The sequence below is a fragment of the Coregonus lavaretus genome, assembly GCF_964263955.1.
Source record: "Coregonus lavaretus genome assembly, chromosome: 1".
Lineage (NCBI taxonomy): Eukaryota > Metazoa > Chordata > Actinopteri > Salmoniformes > Salmonidae > Coregonus > Coregonus lavaretus.
This window is the reverse complement of record NC_139988.1, coordinates 36,357,019-36,377,444: the sequence shown is the minus strand read 5'-3', so window position 1 is coordinate 36,377,444 and position 20,426 is coordinate 36,357,019. Positions and strand designations below refer to the sequence as shown.

Sequence of the window (20,426 nt, the reverse complement as noted above, 5' to 3'; positions counted from 1 at the left end):
ACCATCCCCGGACTGTCTTGTCACATTATGCAAACCTGGTTCCCATCCCCCCTGATTAGTATGTGTATACATGTGCCCTCTGTTCCCCATTGTCCTTGTCGATTATTGTCCCATGTCCGTTGGTCTCGTGAGTACCGTATATTGAGCTCTTGTTATTCCGGGTCTCGTCCCGTGTAATTGTTTGGAGGTTTACACCTCACTCTTTTGTTTGGGTTACATCCCAGTGTTATATATATGTACGTGTTTGTTTTGGGCTTCGTCCCCATCGTTTTTCATGATGTACCTTGTGTTGGGTGGAGTAATAAAAAAACCTAATACGTATTCCTGCGCCTGTCTTCTAATCATTATACATCGTGACAGAATAATCAACCCATAAAAATGGAGACAGCGGGAAAGGCAGAGCTGTCGACCATCGTAGAAACAGTCCAGCATCACGAGGACAGACTCGGCAGCGCCATGGACAGCATGCTGGCAACCATCCTGCGGTTGGAGGGGAAAGTACAGTCCCTCCAGTCTCCAGTACCGGTTTTGGCACCAGCCCCAACACCACCACTACCTGCCTCCGTCCCATCTGAGCTGGTCCGCGGAATACCCCTGTCCCTCTCTGAGCTCTTTGACGGCGCGCCAGCGAGATGCAAGGGATTCCTTCTACAATGCGACCTGTACCTCGCTTGCTACGCTGAGGCTGTCTCCGGGAGAGACAGGGTTGCCACAGTCATCTTGGCACTGACCGGATGGGCCCCCGGACTGGGGTGCCGCGGTCTGGGAGACTGGCGGACCCGAGGTCGAGTCCTACGAGCGCTTCACCCTCCTCTTCCGCTCGGTGTTTGATCATCCTGTGGAGGGCCGAGAGGGAGGTGAGCATCGACTCCGACTACGCCAGGGATCTAGGACCGCCTCGGAGTTCGCCCTGGAGTTCCAGACCATTATGGCCTCCACCGGATGGAACGAGTCGGCTCTGGTAACCGTTTTCCGCAGCGGACTGCAGGAGGAGGTACAAATGGAGTTAGCCTGCCGTGATGACAACCTGTCACTTGACCAGCTCATCAGCATTGCGATCCGGTTGGACAATCTCCTGCGGTTCCGACGTAGACCTGCACGGAATCCAGAGCCCATGGCTACACCTGCTCCGTGGCCAGAGCCGATGGAGGTGGGCTCTGCATGTTTGCCCGAGGCAGAGCGTAGGAGAAGGAGGAATCTGGGCCTTCTCTCCTATGGTGGAGAAAGGGGTAATTTCTCCCCAACCTGCCCTCTATCCACTAACAGGCGAGGAGGTGACAAGCCAGGGAATTCCCCTGCTCCAACCCAGGGAGGATGCAAGATCCCCTCTCCTTTTCTGTCAACTCAACCAATGTGTTTTTGCATTAAATTCCCTGAATACCCTAGCCCTCACTCCCGTTAGCTCTGATTGATTCCGGAGCTGCCGGGAATCTTTTAGATAGCGCAGTGGCCACTGCATTACGCATTCCTATGGTTCCCCTACAGTCACCCATTCCGGTTCGAGCCCTGGATAATCGTCCAATAGGGACAGGACTTGTACCACACATCACTGTTCCCATTTCTCAGCTGACCCATGACACTTATTTAGAACAGATCACCTTTTTCATTATAGACACCCTCACGCAATCCGTTGTTTTAGGTGTCCCCTGGTTGAGTTGGCATAACCCTGTTATTTCCTGGTCTGAGAGGAGACCGCTGGGTAGGTCGCATGAGTGTCAGGGGAGGTGTCTCGTGGTGTCTGTCAACCCCATTACGGTGGAAAGTCCGGACCACGCCACTCAAGTGGATTTACCGGAGGAATACCAGGATCTAGACTGGGTTTTCATTAGGACCCAGGCTATACCCCTGCTTCCTCATCGCCCTTGGGACTGTGCCATTGACCTGCTGTCTGACGCAGTTCTCCCGAGAGGACACGTCTATCCCCTCTCCTACGCGGAGACCAAGGCCATGGAGACCTACGTACAGGAGAGCCTCCAGCAGGGTTTTATCCGCCCCTCTAAGTCACCAGCCTCCTCAAGCTTATTTTTTGTTAAGAAGAAAGATGGGGGACAGCGCCCCTGCATTGATTATCGAACACTGAACAAAGCCACCGTTAAGTTCAGCTATCCTTTACCCCTCATCCCAACCATCATCGAACAAATGCACGGGGCGCAGTACTTCACGAAACTGGACTTGAGGAGTGCCTACAATATGGTGCGCATTCGTGCAGGCGACGAATGGAAAACAGCATTTTCCATGACCACGGGGTATTACGAGTATCTCGTAATGCCCTTTGGCCTGTCTAATGCCAGGCCTTTATTAACGAAGTGTTTCGGGACATGCTGGGATGGGATGTAGTGGTTTATGTAGACGACATTTTGGTCTATACTGCTGATCGAGCCCAGCATGTTTCGTTAGTCAGGTCTGTGCTGGGAAGACTGTTGGAGCATAATCTATATGTTAAACAAGAAAAGTGTTTGTTTTTTCCAGCGATCCGTGTCCTTCTTGGGCTACCTCATATCCACAGAGGGAGTGGAGATGGAGGAGCAACACTTCAGCGCAGTCAGGTCATGGCCCATCCCCAACTCTGTGAAAGCAGTCCAGTGATTCCTTGGGTTCGGCAACTATTTCCGGAGGTTAATCCGGGGCTTCAGCAGGGTGGTCGCGCCTCTTACCTCCCTGCATTTGCAGGTCCCCAGCGGCTTCGTTGGACAGCGGAGGCGGAGAAGGCGTTTCAGACGCTGAGGCACGCTTCACCACTCCTCGCGTGCTGGCACATCCTGACACCTTACTCCCCTTCATCGTCGAGGTGGATACCTCTGAAGAAGGAGTCGGGGCAGTGCTGTCCCAGCATACAGGAACCCCTCCAAAACTGCGGCCCTGCGCCTTCTACTCCAAGCAGCTGAGCCTCACCCAGGGGAACTACGACATGCGGGACCGGGAACTCTTGGCAGTCAAGAAGGCTCTGATGGGGTGGAGGCACTGGCTGGAGGGGTCCAAACACCCTTTCCTGGAGTGGACGGACCACCGCAACCTGGAGTACATCAGGGCAGCGAAGAGGATAAACCCGAGACAGGCCAGGTGGGCTCTATTCTTCGCCAGGTTCCAATTAACGCTTTCCTATAGGCCAGGCTCGAGGAACGTGAAGGCGGGCACCCTGTCTCGCCTCTATGACGCAGAGGAGAGGCAGGGAGAGGAGACCCCCATCATCCCTCCGTTCCGTATCATCGTGCCAGTGGTTTGGGACGTGGACAACGACATACGGCAGGCCCTGCATACGGAACCCGCACCTGCATAGTGCCCGGAGAACCGTGCCTAAGTGCCCATGGGTGTGCGGGACCTCCTCCTTTCCTGGGCGCACACAGCACCTGTGTCGGGTCATCCTGGAAAAGGCCGTACCATCGCCTGCCTGACTGAGAAGTACTGGTGGCCCACCTTGGCTAGGGACGTCTGGGTTTACGTCTCTTCCTGCTCCATCTGTGCCCAGAATAAGACACCCAGACACCTCCCTTATGGAAAGCTCCTTCCCCTGCCGGTTCCACAACGACCCTGGGCTCATCTCTCGGTGGACTTTGTCACTGACCTTCCCCCCTCCCAGCGGAACACCACCGTTCTCGTAATTGTGGACCGGTTTTCCAAAGCTTGTCGCCTCCTTCCTCTGCCTGGGCTCCCGTCGGCCATGCAAACCGCGGAGGCTCTTTTTACGCACGTTTTCCGGCACTACGGGAACCGGAGGACATTGTGTCAGACCGTGGTCCTCAGTTCACCTCACGCATATGGAAAGCATTCATGGAACGCCTGGGGGTCACGGTCAAGCTAATGGGCAGGTGGAGAGGGTCAATCAGGAAGTGGGCAGGTTTCTAAGATGTTACTGTCAGGACCGGCCGGGGAAGTGGCTGGATTTTCTACCTTGGACTGATTACGCACAGAATTCCCTCCACCACTCTTCAACTAACCTCACACCTTTCCAGTGTGTGTTGGGGTATCAGCCCGGCCCTGGCACCTTGGCATCCGAGCCAGACCGAGGCCCCAGCGGTGGACGAGTGGTTTCGGCGTGCTGAGGAGATCTGGAACGCTGTGCACATTTGTCTCCAGCAGGCGACCGGGTCTGGCTCTCCAACCGGAACCTGCCCCTCTGCTTGCCCTGCCAGAAGCTGGGCCCACTCGTTTGTGGGGCTGTTTAAAGTCCTGAAGAGGGTTAATGAGGTAACGTACCGTTTGCAACTCCCTGGTTATTACCGCATTAACCCGACTTTTAATGTGTCTCTCCTCAGGCCAGTGGTGCCTGGTCCCCTCGCTGAGGCTGGACCCAGTGACGCCCCGCCTCCACCTCTGGACATCGAGGGAGGTCCAGCGTACTGATCTGAAGTCCTGTTTTCAAGGCGTCGGGCAGGGAGTCTCCAATATCTCATCAACTGGCAGGGGTACGGCCCAGAGGAGCGGTGCTGGGTTTGTTCCCCATTGTCCTTGTCGATTATTGTCCCATGTCAGTTGGTCTCGTGAGCACTGTGTATTTACATTTACATTACATTTACGTCATTTAGCAGACACTCTTATCCAGAGCGACTTACAAATTGGTGCATTCACCCTATAGCCAGTAGGATAACCACTTTACATTTTTTTATTTTTTTTTATTTTTTTTTTTGGGGGGGGGGGGGGGTAGAAGGATTACTTTATCCTATCCCAGGTATTCCTTAAAGAGGTGGGGTTTCAAATGTCTCCGGAAGGTGGTGAGTGACTCCGCTGTCCTGGCGTCGTGAGGGAGCTTGTTCCACCATTGGGGTGCCAGAGCAGCGAACAGTTTTGACTGGGCTGAGCGGGAACTATGCTTCCGCAGAGGAAGGGGAGCCAGCAGGCCAGAGGTGGATGAACGCAATGCCCTCGTTTGGGTGTAGGGACTGATCAGAGCCTGAAGGTACGGAGGTGCCGTTCCCCTCACAGCTCCATAGGCAAGCACCATGGTCTTGTAACAGATGCGAGCTTCAACTGGAAGCCAGTGGAGTGTGCGGAGGAGCGGGGTGACGTGAGAGAACTTGGGAAGGTTGAACACCAGACGGGCTGCGGCATTCTGGATGAGTTGTAGGGGTTTAATGGCACAGGCAGGGAGCCCAGCTAACAACGAGTTGCTGTAATCCAGACGGGAGATGACAAGTGCCTGGATTAGGACCTGTGCCGCTTCCTGTGTAAGGCAGGGTCGTACTCTCCGAATGTTGTAGAGCATGAACCTACAGGATCGGGTCACCGCCTTGATGTTAGCGGAGAACGACAGGGTGTTGTCCAGGGTCACGCCAAGGCTCTTCGCACTCTGGGAGGAGGACACAACGGAGTTGTCAACCGTGATGGCGAGATCATGGAACGGGCAGTCCTTCCCCGGGAGGAAGAGCAGCTCCGTCTTGCCAAGGTTCAGCTTGAGGTGGTGATCCGTCATCCTGATATGTCTGCCAGACATGCAGAGATGCGATTCGCCACCTGGTTATCAGAAGGGGGAAAGGAGAAGATTAGTTGTGTATCGTCAGCGTGGCAATGATAGGAGAGGCCATGTGAGGATATGACAGAGCCAAGTGACTTGGTGTATAGCGAGAATAGGAGAGGGCCTAGAACTGAGCCCTGGGGGACACCAGTGGTGAGAGCACGTGGTGCGGAGACAGCTTCTCGCCACGCCACTTGGTAGGAGCGACCGGTCAGGTAGGACGCAATCCAAGAGTGAGCCGCGCCGGAGATGTCCAGCTCGGAGAGGGTGGAGAGGAGGATCTGATGGTTCACAGTATCAAAGGCAGCAGACAGGTCTAGAAGGACAAGAGCAGAGGAGAGAGAGTTAGCTTTAGCAGTGCGGAGAGCCTCCGTGACACAGAGAAGAGCAGTCTCAGTTGAATGACCTGTCCTGAAACCTGACTGGTTTGGATCAAGAAGGTCATTCTGAGAGAGATAGCAAGAGAGTTGGCTAAAGACGGCACGCTCAATAGTTTTGGAAAGAAAAGAAAGAAGTGATACTGGTCTGTAGTTGTTGACATCAGAGGGATCGAGTGTTGGTTTTTTGAGAAGGGGTGCAACTCTCGCTCTCTTGAAGACGGAAGGGACATAGCCAGCGGTCAAGGATCAGTTGATCAGCGAGGTGAGGTAGGGGAGAAGGTCACCGGAGATGGTCTGGAGAAGAGAGGAGGGGATAGGGTCAAGCGGGCAGGTTGTTGGGCGGCCTGCAGTCACAAGTCGCAAGATTTTATCTGGAGAGAGAGGGGAGAAAGAAGTCAAAGCATAGGGTAGGGCAGTGTGAGCAGGACCAGCAGTGTCATTTGACTTAACAAACGAGGATCGGATGTCGTCAACCTTCTTTTCAAAGTGGTTGACGAAGTTATCCACAGAGAGGGAGGAGGGGGGGGGGGAGGAGGATTCAGCAGGGAGGAGAATGTGGCAAAGAGCTTCCTAGGGTTAGAGGCAGATGCTTGGAATTTAGAGTGGTAGAAAGTGGCCTTAGCAGCAGAAACAGATGAAGAAAATGTAGAGAGGAGGGAGTGAAAAGATGCCAGGTCCGCAGGGAGTCTAGTTTTCTTCCATTTCCGCTCAGCTGCCCGGAGCTCTGTTCTGTGAGCTCGCAATGAGTCATCAAGCCACAGAGCTGGAGGGGAGGACCGAGCCGGCCGGGAGGATAGGGGACATAGAGAGTCAAAGGATGCAGAAAGGGAGGAGAGGAGGGTTGAGGAGGCAGAATCAGGAGATTGGAGGGAGAAGGATTGAGCAGAGGGAAGAGATGATAGGATGGAAGAGGAGAGAGTAGCGGGAGAGAGAGAGCGAAGGTTGCGGCGGCGCATTACCATCTGTGTAGGGGCAGAGTGAGTAGTGTTGGAGGAGAGCGAGAGAGAAAAGGATACAAAGTAGTGGTCGGAGACATGGAGGGGAGTTGCAGTGAGATTAGTAGAAGAACAGCATCTAGTAAAGATGAGGTCAAGCGTATTGCCTGCCTTGTGAGTAGGGGGGGGGGAAGGTGAGAGGGTGAGGTCAAAAGAGGAGAGGAGTGGAAAGAAGGAGGCAGAGAGAAATGAGTCAAATGTAGACGTAGGGAGGTTTAAATCCCCCAAAACTGTGAGGGGTGAGCCATCCTCAGGAAAGGAACTTATCAAGGCGTCAAGCTCATTGATGAACTCTCCAAGGGAACCTGGAGGGCGATAGATGACAAGTATATTAAGCTTAAATGGGCTAGTGACTGTGACAGCATGGAATTCAAATGAGGAGATAGACAGATGGGTTAGGGGAAATATTGAGAATGTCCACTTGGGAGAGATGAGGATTCCTGTGCCACCACCCCGCTGACCAGATGCTCTCGGGGTATGCGAGAACACATGGTCAGACGAGGAGAGAGCAGTAGGAGTAGCAGTGTTTATCAGTGGTAATCCATGTTTCCGTCAGTGCCAAGAAGTCGAGGGACTGGAGGGTAGCATAGGCTGGGATGAAGTCTGCCTTGTTGGCAGCAGAACGGCAGTTCCAGAGGCTGACCGAGACCTGGAACTCTAGATGTGTGGTGCGTGCAGGGACCACCAGGTTAGAGAGGCAGCAGCCACGCGGTGTGAGGCGTTTGTGTAGCCTGTGCGGAGAGGAGAGAACAGGGATAGGCAGAGGCATAGTTGACAGGCTGCAGCAAATGGCTACAATAATGCAGAGGAGATCGGAATGAAATGAGCTAAACATCTGGGAAAGGAGAGAGCGGGGCCTCCCTCACCACAACTCCCAAATATAACTCTCCCAACTTCCACCTCAGAAACTATAATTGTTTCACTGAAACACCCAAATATAACTCTCCCAACTTCCACTTTAGAAATTAGAATTGTTGTAAACTACAGTGGTTCAATGTTTCTAGGAATAGACTCTAACTTACTTTATTCAGCTAGCTAACTTGGTACAGTATTCTTCCATGAAAACCGCCCAGGGCACCGTATCCTATGACGCCATAGCTAAATAGCATGCTAGCATCCAATAACACACGGTTTAGCACCAATACTTTGTTATAACAAACTACCAATAGTGTGTTAACACACTAAACAGATAATTCGTGTCCGTGTCTAGTTCCTTTCATAACGCAGCAATAATTAAACGTTGGCTAGCTAGCACAAAGTCAGTCATGCTAGCTACACAAGTGGACTACACATCTCGAATGTTCAGAAAGGGAAGCTTTATGTTGCAAAATTCTCATTGACTAAAATTATATTGTATTTAGCTGCTACAGTACTGCTAGCTGGTAGTGTTGGCTAGCTAGCAATGGCTGTGGTGTTGACTTTGTTTGAAAAACGGCGTCGCTGCGAACGAATGTAGCTGGCTAGCTAACCTCGATAGTTTCTCTATACTACACCTTTATCTTTGATACAAATACAACTATGTAGCTAGCTAACATTACACTAATCAAATCGTTCCATTGTAATGTAATGTGTCATATTACCTGCGGAGCGAATTACAGCATGACTACTCACCTCGCCTGCCGTTCCGTTTATCGCCTGCCGTTCCGTTTATCGCCTGCCGTTCCGTATTGTGCTCTTGTTATTACGGGTCTCGTCCCATTTAATTGTTTGGAGGTTTACACCTCGCTCTTTTGTTTTGGTTACATCCCAGTGTTATATATATATATATATATATATATATACACGTGTTTGTTTTGGGCTTCGTCCCTGTCGTTTTTCATGACGTACCTTTTATTGGGTAATAAAAAAAACGAATACGTACTCCTGCACCTGTCTTTTAATGATTATACAACGTGACAATTTGTAACCCAATCAATATTTAGATCTCCTAACACAACCATTTCAGATACCAGAAAGGGTTTTAAATCATCAGAAATAATATCAACAGCCTCCACCGAAGTGGCTGGGGAGCGGTAGACCGTAGCAATACATATACAGTTGAAGTCGGAAGTTTACATACACCTTAGCCAAATACATTTAAACTCAGTTTTTCACAATTCCTGACATTTAATCCAAGTACGAATTCCCTGTTTTAGGTCAGTTAGGATCACCACTTTACTTTAAGAATGTGAAATGTCAGAATAATAGTAGAGAGAATGATTTATTTCAGCTTTTATTTCTGTCATCACATTCCCAGTGGGTCAGAAGTTTACATACACTCAATTAGTATTTGGTAGCATTGCCTTCAAATTGTTTAACTTGGGTCAAACGTTTCAGGTAGCCTTCCACAATAAATTGGGTTAATTTTGGCCCATTCCTCCTGACAGAGCTGGTGTAACTGAGTCAGGTTTGTAGGCCTCCTTGCTCGCACATGCTTTTTCAGTTCTGCCCACAAATGTTCTATAGGATTGAGGTCAGGGCTTTGTGATGGCCTCTCCAATACCTTGACTTTGTTGTCCTTAAGGCATTTGCCACAACTTTGGAAGTATGCTTGGGGTCATTGTCCATTTGGAAGACCCATTTGCGACCAAGCTTTAACTTCCTGACTGATGTCTTGAGATGTTGCTTCAATATATCCACATACTTTTCCTTCCTCATGATGCCATCTATTTTGTGAAGTGCACCAGTCCCTCCTGCAGCAAAGCACCCCCACAGCATGATGCTGCCACCCCCGTACTTCACGGTTGGGATGGTGTTCTTCAGCTTACAAGCCACCCCCTTTTTCCTCCATTCATAACGATGGTCATTATGGCAAAACAGTTCTATTTTTGTTTCATCAGACCAGAGGACATTTCTCCAAAAAGTACGATCTATGTCCCCATGTCAAGTTGCAAACTGTAGTCTGGCTTTTTTATGGCGGTTTTGGAGCAGTGGCTTCTTCCTTGCTGAGCGGCCTTTCAGGTTATGTCGATATAGGACTTGTTTTACTGTGGATATAGATAATTTTGTACCTGTTTCCTCCAGCATCTTCACCAGGTCCTTTGCTGTTGTTCTGGGATTGATTTGCACTTTTCACACCAAAGTACGTTAATCTCTAGTTGACAGAATGCATCTCCTTTCTGAGCGGTGCGATGGATGCGTGGTCCCATGGTGTTTATACTTGCGTACTATTGTTTGTACAGATGAACGTGGTATCTTCAGGCATTTGGAAATTGCTCCCAAGGATGAACCAGACTTGTGGAGGTCTACAAAAAATTTTTCTGAGGTCTTGGCTGATTTCTTTTGATTTTCCCATGATGTCAAGCAAAGAGATGCTGAGTTTGAAGGTAGGCCTTGAAATACATCCACGGGTACACCTCCAATTGACTCAAAATGTCAACTAGCCTATCAGAAGCTTCTAAAGCCATGACATCATTTCCTGGAATTTTCCAAGCTGTTTAAAGGCACAGTCAACTTAGTGTATGAACATTTCTGACCCACTGGAATTGTGATACAGTGAATTATAAGTGAAATAATCTGTCTGTAAACAATTGTTGGAAAAATTACTTGTGTCATGCACAAAGTAGATGTCCTAACCGACTTGCCAAAACTATAGTTTGTTAACAAGAAATTTGTGGAGTGGTTGAAAAACAAGTTTTAATGACTCCAACCTAAGTGTATGAAACTTCCCCCCTTCATCTACTTCCCCAGAGTCAGAATTTGTGGATACCATTTTTATGTCTCTGTGTGCAGTTTGAAGGAAGTTTCTAATTAGCATTAGTGCAATTGCAGACTACCGTTAGTGCATTGACTAGAAGTTATGCTAACACTAGTTAGCATTGGCTCGCAAAACTACCTCTAACATCCTTCATACTGGACGCAGAGACATAAAAATGGTATCCATGAGTTCATCTGACTCATCTGTGGAAGTAGATAAAGGGCTTAAATGCCAAAATCCCAAAGTATCACTTTAAATATACTGAGAGAAAACCCATGATTACAGTACTCACAACAAATATGCTCATCCAATACCAATATCTTTTCTCTAGAACTAATCTAATGGATAAAAGAGGCACTGGTAGCAGATGTGTCCTGCAGTCAGTCCAGTAACTTTGCTCTTTTTAAGAACCAATCAGAGACTTTGCACAGGGCCCAAGACATCAGCACTGCTTTATGAAATCAACCCAGGTATTCATCTCAATAAAGAGAGGGGTTATGCAACATGTAATAGATGTGGCGCGCACGGCGGTGCCTGTTATGGCACAGCGGGGAGCGTGTTAGTGTAATGGATGTTTTAATCTAGGGGAGATAGTGGCCACCATCCGCCAACGGGTTTCAGCTGCGACCACCCAGAGCAGAAACATATTTTACGATTTTGCGAAGACGTAGTCAGGAACACATCTAGTTTTCTTTCTCCATAGCAGACTGCTGTAGCCTGAGGGGTTCTGGGGGAGAGAGTGAGCCATCATTTAGTATATCACCTCCACAGAGTGCTGCTGCAGGTAGGGAGAAAAGGGTGGCCTCGCAATTGTTTTTAAATCTGCGAGGCGCTAGATCAATCATATAATTTGACAGGGAGTAGGGGGTTGGGAGGGGGAGTCGAGGTGTGTGTGTCTGTCTGCGTGAGTGTTACTATCACTGACCCCCCCCCCCCCCCCCCAGCGCAGGCAGGCAGGCAGGCATGTTGTGAAATCCTGGTAACCGATAGCTTGCAGACACAAATCAATATGAATATGTGCATGGGTAGGCACAAAATAAATAAATAGCCTGCATTAGCATAAGTTCCCAATAGATTCCAGTGGAAATAAAAGTGTCCGAAGATGCATGGAAAATAGAACAGCCATACTCTGTTATTAACTCTGTTATTAAAACAAATAACAATAGTATCGACTTGAATCCCAAGTCAATATAGCAATACCTAAATTATGTGACAAGATACTTCATATGTGTACAGGTTACATGGGTGCAATGTCGAGTACATAAGTTACCAACATCTTCGGTAATTTAGGTAATTAACAGAAAATCTATGGCAATCTATGGTACCTTTGGTAATTTATACTTATATATTAAATATATATTCATGTATAGTATTAATTTTGTATATCTCTGTCCATATTGTCCATGAGTTTCTAGTAGACAGACCATATGGTTAAAGAGAAAATAGCCTAATTGATAAAAAATAAATAATTGAATCAACAATGTCATTATTTTCAATTAACTCTAAAACTGCCACCAGTTTGACGCAAAAACATTGACAATAAATACATATTGAAATAGTAAAATAACTAAAAGTGTGTTAAAAAATACAATACAAACATACAGTTTCATGCTGAAACCCTCATGTTAAACACCAATGGTATTCACTAAGTTGATAGTTTATATTTAGGATTTAGGAGCTTTGTCATTTTTCAATTTTAAAATGATCTTATTTAATGATTTCATTTAATGTATTTTACATGTGATAAGGCCACACAGAGGGCCAGCAATAATTACTGACACCTGTGATAATCTGAAGTACCCAAAAAGGACACTAGATGTCATCTTATAAAATTCTAAATAAACCTTGAAATTACACAAATTCTGGTAGTTTCCTGATAAACTTAGGTTTCCAGTAATATACCCTCCCTTTGCAACCCGCAACCCTACGCGTATCACATTAAAACAATGCCTTCATTAGAGGCTAGATCTATAAGAAATCTTGAGAGCCATATCCTCAGGACATAGTTGATGGTGAGTCTGAATGGAGCAGATCTATGGAGTGGTGTGTGCTACCTAGACATCCCCATCCTTCTCCGGTGCACAGGCACTAACTTTGACTGACATTCAAATGAACGCAGTGTTTTCCATGAAAACGGCTCAGATTGGCATATTGGAGATAGATCTGTTGACAGAGGCTATTTAGCTGATGATGAATGGCAACAATACCCAGCCCAGGGTCCCAAATGACTGAGCAGTGTTTTCTGAACAGTTCGGGTTGGGTGGATGGGGTCGAATAGGCAGTTGTTTAACATGCCAAACTTCAAAGACTGCTTGCTGCTGCACCCATGAGTGAACAACATATCTCCAACAGCTCTGCAGGACAAAGACACTGCATAAATTGATTATGAGATGTAAGCCAACAGCATGATCAGTCACCCTAGATACATGAAGAATGCAGAGGAAGGGGAGAATCCCCTCAGCATACTCACATTCTGCAGCTGCAGGCCTGTGTTAGGCCCCAGGCTGGATTTGGACTCCAAAGCAGAGGCGTTGCCGTTGTAGTTTTTGAGGCTGCGACTTTCTTTCAAGTGGGCCTGGAGTTTTTCCCTGCGTCTCCTGAGGGGGCGAGGGGTAGTACATATACGTGGCATGTTAACTAAATCACGGCATTGCCTTGACCTTTAACCCTCAGACCCCACTCTTCACCCATAGTCGTTGCAGTGAAGAAGTGTAAATTGAGGGTCTCTGATGGAGCTGACAGGTTCCTGTGCTGTAACTCCATTATAGATTCCTTCCAAATGGCACTAGATCATGATTTTATCTGATTATCTTGTTGTCAGGCTGCTCACTCACTCACATCATTATATTACAGAGCCTATAAAATTACAATGCAATTCATCAGAGGGCTTTCTGCTCCATATGCCCTGAATGACAGTTTGCCATTACAGCTTTGATGTTTGGACCAGCATGCTGGATGAATATATAAAGGATATACATTCTAGACCGGTGCTTTCAGGCGTAAACAGGATGTAAAACATGCATAGACAAATAATGTGTGCAGGGCCCATACCAACACAATAAAACAAATTGTCAAGAGCTTTCTGACCTTATCAGTTCTTTAAATTTATGTACACTACCAGTTATCAATTTGGACACACCAAACTCAAGGATTTTTCTTTATTTTTTACTATTCTTTACATTGTAGAATAATATTGAAGACATTAAAACTATGAAATAACACATATGGAATCATGTAGAAAAAAAAAAGTGTTAAGCAAATCAAAGTATATTTGATATTTGAGAATCTTCAAATAGCCACCCTTTACCTTGATGACAGCTTTGCACACTCTTGGCATTCTCTCATCCAGATTCAACTGGAATCCTTTTCCAACAGTCTTGAAGGAGTTCCCACATATGCTGAGTACTTGTTAGCTGCTTTTCCTTCACTCTGCGGTCCGACTCATCCCATACCATCTCAATTGGGTTGAGGTCATGGGATTGTGTAGGCCAGGTCATCTGATATATCACTGCATCAATCTCCTTCTTGGTAAAATAGCCCTTAAACAGCCTGGAGGTGTGTTGGGTCATTGTCCTGTTGAAAAAAAAATGATAGTCCCACTAAGCCCTAACCAGATGGGATGGCATATCGCTGTAGAATGCTGTGGTAGCCATGCTGGTTAACACCTCCTCCTCCATGCTTTACGGTGGGAAATACACAAGCGGAGATCATCCGTTCACCCACACCGCGTCTCACAAAGACACGGCGGTTGGAACCCGAAATCTCCAATTTGGACTGCTGACCAAAGGATATATTTCCACCGATCTAATGTCCATTGCTCATGTTTCTTGGCCCAAGCAGGTCTCTTCTTCTTATTGGTTTCTTTCAGTAGTGGTTTCTTTGCAGGAATTCGACCATAAAGGCCTGATTCACACATTCCCGTCTGAAAAGTTGATGTTGAGATGTGTCTTGTTACTTGAACTCTGTGAAGCATTTATTTGGGCTGCAATTTCTAAGGCTGATAACTCTGATGAACTTATCCTTTGCAGCAGAGTTAACTCTGGGTCTTCCATTCCTGTGCGGTCCTCATGAGAGCCAGTTTCATCATAGCGCTTGATGGTTTTTGCGACTGTACTTGAAGAAACGTTCAAAGTTCTTGACATTTTCCGTATTGACTGACCTTCATGTCTTAAAGTAATGATGGAGTGTTTTTTCTCTGCTTATTTGAGCTGTTCTTGCCATAATATGGACTTGGTATTTTACCAAATAGGGCTATCTTCTGTATACCCCGCCTAACTTGTCACAACACAACTGATTGGCTCAAACGTGTTAAGAAGGAAATCAATTCCACAAATTAACTTTTAAGAAGGCAAACCTTTTAATTGAAATGCATTCTAGGTTACTACCTCATGAAGCTGGTTGAGAGAATGCCAAGAGTGTGCAAAGCTGTCATCAAGGCAAAGGGTGGCTATTTGAATCTCAAATATAAAACATATTTTGATTTGTTTAACACTTTATTGGTTACTACATGATTCCATATGTGTTATTTCATAGTTCTGATGTCTTCACTATTATTCTACAATGTAGAAAATAGTAAAAATAAAGAAAAACTCTTGAATGAGTATGAGTAGGTATGTCCAAACTTTTGACTGGTACTGTACGTGTATTAATGTTACTTGGAGGGATACAATTGTGAATCCGGACTCTTACAGTACGCTATTTGACATGTAGTGCCAGCTGAAACTAGATCAATAGCCAATTGCCTGTGGTGTATTCTATGTGTTTAGGTGTATGAACTGAAATCAGACCCTATGGGAGCTCGTGTCCACCCACTTGTTCCGACAGTAGAGAGCCATACAGAGAATGCCCAGAACGCTGATCCCCACGGTGATGCAGGTGATTGACAGCACTTGTCTCTTGTACACCTCCTTGCTCTCTGTTGAAATGAAAAGAAGAGGAAGACCTGACATTGATGGTGGAACAAAGAGCACAAAAGAGGAAAATCCTAGGACTGGGAGTTAAGTTATGCAACAGAAGTGTCCACAGAGACACTCCCATAACCAATGTTAAACAGAGAGATCCATACTAGGAGATGATCACACAGAATAAAACAAGGACCTTAGCTCACTGTAATAATTATGTTTGTCTCATTTTCAAATGCCACTTTTCAAACCCAAACTACCCCCCAGTTACTCTTAACAACACTGTCATATCATCAGCCCCATTGGATACAAAGCCTTGTAATCGATGCTAGTTGTAATGTAGCCATGTCTGAATACAGAAGATAAGACTTATAACTGTAATGGAAGTCATTAACACTAGAACCGCTGGGCCTCGAGGGACCCCCCTTAAAGCTAATGTAAAGTCATTCTGACCGCAACCTTCTAACAGTGTAATTAATACATTTCATATAAGCTTTTGCTAAAATAATAATTTGGTTTTGTTTATGAAGGTAATATTAGAATACAAAAAATATATACAGTGGGGAAAAAAAGTATTTAGTCAGCCACCAATTGTGCAAGTTCTCCCACTTAAAAAGATGAGAGAGGCCTGTAATTTTCATCATAGGTACACGTCAACTATGACAGACAAATTGAGAAAAAAAAAACCCTGATTTGTAGGATTGTTTATGAATTTAATTGCAAATTATGGTGGAAAATAAGTATTTGGTCACCTACAAACAAGCAAGATTTCTGGCTCTCACAGACCTGTAACTTCTTCTTTAAGAGGCTCCTCTGTCCTCCACTCGTTACCTGAATTAATGGCACCTGTTTGAACTTATTATCAGTATAAAAGACACCTGTCCACAACCTCAAACAGTCACACTCCAAACTCCACTATAGCCAAGACCAAAGAGCTGTCAAAGGACACCAGAAACAAAATTGTAGACCTGCACCAGGCTGGGAAGACTGAATCTGCAATAGGTAAGCAGTTTGGTTTGAAGAAATCAACTGTGGGAGCAATTATTAGGAAATGGAAGACATACAAGACCACTGATAATCTCCCTCGATCTGGGGCTCCACGCAAGATCTCACCCCGTGGGGTCAAAATGATCACAAGAACGGTGAGCAAAAATCCCAGAACCACACGGGGGGACCTAGTGAATGACCTGCAGAGAGCTGGGACCAAAGTAACAAAGCCTACCATCAGTAACACACTACGCCGCCAGGGACTCAAATCCTGCAGTGCAAGACGTGTCCCCCTGGTTAAGCCAGTACATGTCCAGGCCCGTCTGAAGTTTGCTAGAGTGCATTTGGATGATCCAGAAGAGGATTGGGAGAATGTCATATGGTCAGATGAAACCAAAATAGAATTTTTTGGTAAAAACTCAACTTGTCGTGTTTGGAGGACAAAGAATGCTCAGTTGCATCCAAAGAACACCATACCTACTGTGAAGCATGGGGGTGGAAACATCATACTTTGGGGCTGTTTTTATGCAAAGGGACAAGGACGACTTATCCATGTAAAGGAAATAATGAATGGGGCCATGTATCGTGAGATTTTGGGTGAAAACCTCCTTCCATCAGCAAGGGCATTGAAGATGAAACGTGGCTGGGTCTTTCAGCATGACAATGATCCCAAACACACCGCCCGGGCAACGAAGGAGTGGCTTCGTAAGAAGCATTTCAAGGTCCTGGAGTGGCCTAGCCAGTCTCCAGATCTCAACCCCATAGAAAATCTTTGGAGGGAGTTGAAAGTCCGTGTTGCCCAGCGACAGCCCCAAAACATCACTGCTCTAGAGGAGATCTGCATGGAGGAATGGGACAAAATACCAGCAACAGTGTGTGAAAACCTTGTGAAGACTTACAGAAAATGTTTGACCTGTGTCATTGCCAACAAAGGGTATATAACAAAGTATTGAGAAACTTTTGATATTGACCAAATACTTATTTTCCACCATAATTTTCAAATAAATTCATTAAAAATCCTACAATGTGATTTTCTGGATTTTTTTTCCTCATTTTGTCTGTCATAGTTGACGTGTACCTATGATGAAAATTACAGGCCTCTCTCATCTTTTTAAGTGGGAGAACATGCACAATTGGTGGCTGACTAAATACTTTTTTTCCCCACTGTATATTTCAAATAACATATAGCATTTTCATTAGTTTATGTTACTGTAGGCTATATGTAAAAACAAAAAAACACAAAACACCAGAATTCATGTACTCAATAAATTGCATTTGTGGAGTACTATTGTTACAGCTATGAAACAGAAATCATATGTGTTGGAACATGGTAACAGCTTATTTTTATAATGACAAAATAGAAAATACCCCACCCACCAAGACTCACGGTCAGCAAGATGCGCAGACAAATGAACATCATTAACCTAAACATCATTATAAGAGCTTAATAAATAATGAAAATCAGCTCAAAAGCAATAATGGCATTATAATGAATATACTGTAAGTGTCTATATGACAGCAGTAAAACATTTTCGATTATTGTCAGCTCGTGCTCACATGGTGTGGTTCTTCACAGAATGGCATCAGTTGGAGCATGTTCATGTCACATAAACAGTGAAAGATAGTGAGTGCATTGCTGCTGTTTTTTGCTTGAGATGTAGGGTCTGGTCTCTCAGTGATTACATGTTGTGCTGATAATCGGCCCGTAGCATTGTTACCGGCTTGTTCTATCCAAACAGTGCTGTCTTTTATTTTCATATTTACCACTGTAAAACATATTTACCACTGCATTTTGAACAAATAGGAAAATCTTTTAAGTTTGTCTTTTGTTGCATTTTGGGGACTGATGTCTCATTCAGGGGAGCTGAGTTCCCCTTGGCTCCACCATATTTATTACCCTGAGAATAGATCAATACAATAGAGTGGCCTGCCCTGATCTTCATTCATAATTTGTGATTACATAATTATGGATAGTTCGCTTCCCCTCACTCATCATCTCATCAACCCATTCTCCCCCTTTCCCCCCCATCATTTACTTCATTGATTTAATTTGTTCTTAATGTGTGAAATTAGTTACAGTATAGTTTAGGTTCAGTTGTGAGGCAATTATCAGGGTGAATTTCAACTGTGCATGGCACCTTCAACTTTCAGTTGAACTACCCTGCTGTTGGGAGAAGGAAAGGCAATGGGGGAAAACCATTCAAAATATTAAATGCCCTCCTAAAACGGGTTATAAATCAAATCAAATCAAATGTTATTTGCCACATGCGCTGAATACAACAGGTGTAGACATTACCATGAAATGCTTACTTACAGCCCTTTACCAAAAATGCATATATTTTTGTTGAGAAAAAAAGAGCAGAAGTAAAATAAAATAACAGTAGGGAGGCTATATACAGGGGGGTACCGGTGCAGAGTCAATGTGCGGGGGCACCGGCTAGTTGAGGTAGTTGAGGTAATATGTACATATGGGTAGAGTTAAAGTGACTATGCATAAATAGTAGCAGTGTAAAAAGATGGGGTGGGGGTGGTGGGGTGGTGGGGGTGCTGTTGAGAAGTAGTCCGGGTAGCGAAGTCTTATGGCTTGGGGGTAGAAGCTGTTGAGAAGCCTTTTGGACCTAGACTTGGCACTCCGGGACCGCTTGCCGTGCGGTAGCAGAGAGAACAGTCTATGACTAGGGTGGCTGGAGTCTTTGACAGTTTTGAGGGCCTTCCTCTGACACCGCCTGGTATAGAGGTCCTGGATGGCAGGAAGCTTGGCCCCAGTGATGTACTGGGCCGTACGCACTACCCTCTGTAGTGCCTTGCGGTCGGAGGCCGAGCAGTTGCCATACCAGGCGGTGATGCAACCAGTCAGGATGCTCTCAATGGTGCAGCTGCAGAACTATTTGAGGATCTGAGGACCCATGCCAAATCTTTTCAGTCTCCTGAGGGGGAATAGGCTTTGTCGTGCCCTCTTCACGACTGTCTTGGTGTGTTTGGACCATGATAGTTTGTTGGTGATGTGGACACCAAGTAACTTGAAGCTCTCAACCTGTTCCACTACACCCCCGTCGATGAGAATGGGGGCGTGCTCAGTCCTATTATAACAACAGTTCTGTTTGTGATATTAAGATTCTAACAATGACAGTGTGTTATATAGACTTATTTAGGAAAAGTCAGGGATGAAGGGGGGCATGACTTTAAAAATGGCAGAGTAATATTTATTTATTAATGAAAAGTCCAAATGACTGCTTTAGCGGTTCTAGTGTTAAGGGTGAAAAATGGCAGCTGTCTCTTTTCATTTGTAAAACTAAATCATAGTTGCTTTCAGAAGAATGAATATGCAATCAATCAGATATTGGCCGCACATTCTGTAAGATTGATTGTCCTTTCAAACAATTTTTAAGTAAATGCTACAGCCCACACTTCCATACAAAAGAGAAATTGTTGTTCAATATTTAGTTTATCAATACATGATTGTGTTTCTATCTCCTGCCTTGGTATAGACTCTGAAATTAAATAGGCTAGGTTATTACGGTCCTACACATAAAACATTTTTAGGTTCCTCTAGGGTTCTTTGGGAAAGGTGATGGTTCAATGTGGAACCATACTGACCCAAATAACCCTTTGACACCTTCAATGGTTCTTTGCAGTTCAGTAAAGGGTTCTGTCCTCTTTTAGTAATAATTAAAATGTAGTGGCTGCAGCTCATTCAAATATTTTGGGGAGTGGTTTGCTCACAGCTCTTTATGTGCAACTGTGAGTGAGGGTGTCATTCCAGTTGATCTAATCTGTTAGGTGTTATATTATTACATGTTATGTATGAGTGTGGCCAGTGACAGTGTATTGTGAAAGACTCACGTATGGCCTTGTGTCAATTGAGAACAGTTGACTAAATTAGTAGTTCACAATTCTCTCCTCAGGGACCACCAGCTGTTCCAGAGCTAGCACACCAGATTAAACGTGTTAACCTCGTACCCTTTTTTTCAATTTTCACCTAAAATGACATACCCAAATCTAACTGTCTGTTGCTCAGGACCTGAAGCAAGGATATGT

At 45.6% G+C, this 20,426-nt stretch overlaps 1 protein-coding gene across 1 annotated transcript in view; it reads right to left on the bottom strand.

The window, feature by feature from the left end:
• Positions 1-20,426, bottom strand: part of LOC311131392 (pro-neuregulin-3, membrane-bound isoform-like) — a gene marked incomplete at both ends in the record, with an annotated part of 555,735 nt that overhangs the window by 40,931 nt on the left and 494,378 nt on the right. The window contains 2 exons of the mRNA XM_084164353.1: positions 12,971-13,097; positions 15,313-15,415. Coding sequence (XP_084020479.1) covers positions 12,971-13,097; positions 15,313-15,415 — 230 coding nt within the window. The remainder of the gene's footprint in view (positions 1-12,970; positions 13,098-15,312; positions 15,416-20,426) is intronic.